The 5,359-nt window shown below is 48.5% G+C and overlaps 1 protein-coding gene across 1 annotated transcript; it reads right to left on the reverse strand.

Annotated features, from left to right (window-relative positions):
* Nucleotides 1-1,785: 1,785 nt before the first annotated feature.
* Nucleotides 1,786-4,119, reverse strand: LOC132388605 (NACHT, LRR and PYD domains-containing protein 3-like). The gene is made up of 6 exons (XM_059960979.1): nucleotides 3,440-4,119; nucleotides 3,259-3,367; nucleotides 2,941-3,111; nucleotides 2,615-2,785; nucleotides 2,291-2,459; nucleotides 1,786-2,126 (listed from the first exon to the last, which is right to left on the reverse strand). Exons 1-6 carry the CDS (start codon nucleotides 3,468-3,470, stop codon nucleotides 2,046-2,048), a joined length of 732 nt encoding a protein of 243 aa, XP_059816962.1. The 5' UTR covers nucleotides 3,471-4,119; the 3' UTR covers nucleotides 1,786-2,045.
* Nucleotides 4,120-5,359: the final 1,240 nt, after the last annotated feature.

The following is a 5,359-nucleotide window of genomic DNA, read 5'->3' on the forward strand; positions in this document are numbered from 1 at the left end:
CGATAAAAGAGGAGGGACGTTGTCCCGATGTCAGTGGGGGAGCAATGGCGTTTGTCTCCGTTGTTTGGAGCAAACCGGTCTCCTGGCGAATTGCCAGCAGCTGCAGCTGGGAGCCGTCAACGAACCCAGTCCAAACTGGCAGAAAAACTCCAAACGAAGCTTCCACGCTAAAACAGTGTGTGATGGGTGAATGTGGAGGGAGCCTTACTCTGTGTCTGACACAGGAATTGTGCGATGGGACAGTCTGGAGGGAGATTTTCTCAAAGTCTGACCTGCGATTGTGTTATTATACAGTGTGGAGGGAATTCTCTCAGTGTCTGACCCCGGTAGTGGGTTATTTCATGGTGTGTACAGAGATTCTCTCAATGTCTGACCCTGTGAGTGTGTAATGGGACGTGGTGTAGGTAGGTTCACTCTGTGTCTGACACCGGTAGTGTGCGATGGGATGGTGCGGAGAGAACTTCACTGTCTCAGAACCCGGGAGTGTGTGATGGGATAATGGAGAGGGAGATTTACTGTGTTTCTGACCCCCAGTTGTATGTAATTGGATGATTTAAAAAGAGCTTCATTCAGTGTCTGACCCTGGAGGGTTCTGATGGGACGATGTGGAGTAAACCACACTCTCTGTCTGACACAGAGATTGTGTGATAGTACGATGTGGAGGAAGCTTCACTCTGCGTCTGACCGTGGGAGTGTGTGATGGGACGGTGTGGAGGAAGATTCACGTTGTGTCTGACCCTGGGAATGTGTGATGGTACGATGCGGAGGGAGCTTCACTCTGCGTCTGACCCAGAGACTGTGTGATGCGACATTGCAGAGGGATCTTCACTCTGTATCTGATCCGTGGAGAACGTGATGGGGCCCTGCGGAGGGGCATACACTCTGTGTCTGACCCTCTGCTGTTTCCGACCATTGAGGATGCAGGTCTGATAGTATACCGTATATGAGCTTCCAATCTCTTTTGTCAATTTTGTCTGCAAAGCCAGGAGAGTGCTCAGGAAGGCTGGGGTCAGGAGAGTGGGTGTATCTCGGGTGCGAGGAAGCGGTGGTCAGCCTGGATGGGGATAGGTACTGGGGACTGGACAATCTCAGCCTGGAACTGAGGCGCAGCTGTACCACTTCATTGAGTGTGTGTGTGTGTGTGTGTGTGTGTGTGTTTGTGGTTCCCTATGCTACAGTTCCAAGGTGAACACAATGAGAATGTCCTTTGTAATCTGTTTCAGCTCAAGAACTCTTTTGGTATATCTCACAGTGCAGAGACGTGTTTTCTCCCCGTGTCTGAACCCGGGAGTGTGTGATGGGACGGTGTTGAGGTAGCTTCACTCTGTGTCTGACCCCGGGAGAGTGTGATGGGACGGTGTTGAGGTAGCTTCACTCTGTGTCTGCCCCAGAAGTGTGTGATGGAAGGTGTGGAAGGAGCTTCACTCTGAGTCTAACCCCGACAGTGTGTGATGGGACGGTGTGGAGGGAGCTTCACTCTGTGTCTGTCTCCGGGAGTGTATGATGGGATGATGTTGAGGGAGCTTCACTCTGTGTCTCTCCGGGAGTGTGTGATGGGACGATGCGGTTGGAACTTCACCCTGTGCTGAATGCCGGTATTCCATCCCGCATCCCATTCGTACTTGGGACCTCAGTGAAATCACGTCTGACATTACAGTAGATGTTAACTGTCTGTGGGCGCCTAATCTCTGAGACGCTGCTGTACCAGAGTGAGGAGCTCAGAACCATTATTGCAGTTCACCGAGTGCGGGGGGCAGCAGTAACCCCAGGTCACTGTTTCTCTTCTAGTGAGACTCAGGTCCGACACCAATGCAGGAAGTTACAGCAGTTTATTGATTTCATCATGACAAATGTAAATTAAGGAATGTTTGAACTAGATAGGACACGGAATCATGTCACTGCGGCACTGCCTCTGAGATCACAGAGAGCTCGGCTGAAGCCAGGATCTGTTAGAACAGTTAGAAATTAAACGTGTATTGCAGGAAATCGGCCAACATGTCCTCATCCAGCGAGCAGGGATGTTCACACATTCAGATCTTCACAACTCAACTCTCAGTCCTGGTCTGGGTTCCTGCAGAGATCTCAGTTCCCTCTCTCCTGTTGGACTGTACCGATTCCAGTGCAGCCTGAAACAGATGGGAGAATAAAGATGAAATAAACAGATTACGCAACAGTGTCAGTAACAGGGGACCGGGGTTAATGTTTCAACAACACTCACAGACAAATTTCACCAGAAAACCCACGGATCCGCTGATATTTCATCACATTGAACATTAACACAAGCACTTACCCGATCCGCCCCAGACTCGGGAGGGTCAGTATGACGCGGCGGAGAGCCGGGACAGATCTGTCTGTGAGCGAGTTTAATCCCAGGTCCAGCACCTGTTTGTGATGAGTTTGTAATGAGAGCGAAGGCGAGATCCTCGGCGCCAGAATCCCTGAGACCGACATTGTACAGACTGGAGATGAGAGAGTGTGAGGGTGAAGGACACAGAGAGACAGGAGATGGTACAAATCCCCAGTGCTTATCAGTAACACAAGTACTGATCACATTAATGTTCAGTGTCAGACACCCAGTGACTGTAAACACAATCTCCCACAGTCTGGTACTTACAGCAGTTTCTGTATTTTACACTCTGGGTTCCTCAGAGCCGCAGAAACCAGTTTCACTCCTGAATCTCCCAGTTTATTTTCACTCAGGTCCAGCTCCGTCAGTGATGGGTTTGTACTGAGAGCGGCGACGAGATCCTCGACACCAGAATCTGTGAGACTGTTATCTCTCAGCCTACAGATGAGAGAAAGTGAGGGTGAAGGACACAGTGAGATACGGGACGGTAAAAATCCCCAGTGTTTATCAGTAACACAATTACTGATCACATTGATGTTCAGTGTCAGACACCCAGTGACTGTAAACAAAATCTCCCACAGTCTGGTGCTTACCCCAGTTTCTGTATTTTACACTCCGGGTTCCTCAGAGCCACAAACACCTGTTTTACTCCTGAATCTCCCAGTTTATTATGACCCATGTACAGATCCATCAGTGATCGGTTTGTTTTGAGAGCAGAGGCAAGATTCTCGGCACCAGAAACTGTGAGATCGATATTGTCCAACCTGGAGATGAGAGAAGGTGAAGGACACAGAGAGAGGAGGTGGTACAAATTCCCAGAGTTTATCTGTATCTCAATTACTGTTCACATTAATGTTCAGTGTCAGACACTCAGTGACTGTAAACACAATCTCCCACAGTCTGGTACTTACCCCAGTCTCTGTATTTTACACTCCGGGTTACTCAGAGCCACAGACACCAGTTTCACTCCTGAATCTCCCAGTTCATTCCCCGCAAGTCTAAACACAAACAGACAGATTGCTGAACAAATTGATGAATTGATGAGGGTCTGAGGGTATTACTCTCAATCAGGTATTTCAGGAACCACTATACCCTTCAGTAAATCACTGATCAGTGTTCCCATCACTGTCAACGTCCCTCTCTGCCCAGCTCCAGGGTATTCACCGAGTATCAGTAATTTAATCTGTTGGTGTAATCCTGTAAAATACACATATTCTGTCTCATTTCTGACGGTTAGAGAAGTGTTATTGGCCTGAGAGCATCAGAAGCAGCAGGGAGGAATGATGGAAGAAAGTCCCACAGTGTGGAAAATTTATGACTGGGAGACTGTCGATGGGAATGGTGGAAGAGACCGCACCTGAGGAAAACTCGATTGGAAGAGAGATCCCACAGGAGGAAGGAGGATGTGAAAAGTTAATCCTACAAGACGAGAGGATACAGAAAAAGATTGCATGGAAGAGGTGGGTCTGAACTGAGGCCCACAGTCGGGAGAGAAGATTTGTCCATGGGGTCTGGGTATCTGGTAGTGAGCACAGTCACACAGGTGGAGTGATGGTGATAGTCACACACGGGGAAGGGCAGGGGAGGACAATCTCACAATGGTATTTCTTTCCTTCTCACTGGGACAGTCTGAGGACGGTCTCTTGTCCCTCACCGGGAAGGGAGTGTGAATCTCTGACCCACCTGCTGCAGTCAGTGTCGGTCTGGGTGTCAGTAACAGTGAGAAGGAACATTGTCAATGGACGTGTTAAAGGCAGCGAGAAACACGACCATTCCTGTGATTTATTATCATTAAACCAAAGGCCGGTGTTCTCTGATCTGACAAAGTCTCTAACAAGGAATCACAGAAACCTCCTGTACTTGGGGAATTAGTGGCCAATCACCAGGGCGTTTATCACAATTCTTCAGAACCTCATTTAATATAGTTTTAACTAAATCCCTTTACATTGAAACAACACAATAGAACAGTTTCACAGTTCAGAGTGAGAAATACATCAAGTTACCTCAACTCCTGGCACTTGTGCAGCCCGGGTCCCAGCCGCTGGATTCCTTCAGTCTGAATGTAGCAGTACTCCAGGTCGAGGTGTTTTATTGTATCACGGAGTCCGATGACATGTGACAGGACCACACAGTCAATCGGGGTCAGTGTCATTCCACTGAATGAAAGTGTTTCCATAGATTCCAGTGCGGCCTGAGCCAGTCCACGATTCTGAGACTCAAACAGATAGCGTAATGTGTTCAGGAGGCTCCTTTTACCAGCTTCACTCCCCGTTTTTCCACTCTGACGTTTAACCTCCTCCATCACCCAGTCAATCACCCGGCAGGTTGTTTGATGAGGAAATGGACCCAGAAACTCTTCCAGGCCCCGAGCTGTCATTGGGGAGGAGAGACCAGCAACAAAACGGAGAAATACCTCAAATCGTCCATCTGTCGTGCTGTGGGCTTCATTGAGAATCTCAGGATATCCCCGGGATGTGGATTCAGGAATTAGACAATAGACAATAGGTGCAGAAGTAGACCATTCGGCCCCTCGAGTCTGCACCGCCATTCTGAGATCATGGCTGATTATTCACTATCAATACCCAGTCTCTGCCTTGTCCCCATATCCCTTGATTCCCCTATCCATCAGATATCTATCTGGCTCCTTCTTGAAAGCATCCAGAGAATTGGCCTCCACCGTCTTCCGAGGCAGTGCATTCCACACCTCCACAACTCTCTGGGAGAAGAAGCTCTTCCTCAACTATGTTTTAAATAACTGACCTCTTATTCTCAATCCATGCCCTCTGGTACTGGACTCTCCCAACATCTGGAACATATTTCCTGCCTCAATCTTATCAAATCCTTTAATTATCTTAAACGTTTCAATCAGATCCCCTCTCAATCTCCTCAATTCCAGCGTGTACAAGCCAAATCTCTCCAATCTCTCTGCGTAAGACAGCCCTGCCACCCCAGGAATCAACCTAGTGAATCTACGCTGCACTTCCTCAATTACCAGAATGTCCTTCCTTAAAC

This window comes from Hypanus sabinus, unplaced genomic scaffold (assembly GCF_030144855.1).
Source record: "Hypanus sabinus isolate sHypSab1 unplaced genomic scaffold, sHypSab1.hap1 scaffold_361, whole genome shotgun sequence".
In the NCBI taxonomy this organism is placed as follows: Eukaryota; Metazoa; Chordata; class Chondrichthyes; order Myliobatiformes; family Dasyatidae; genus Hypanus; species Hypanus sabinus.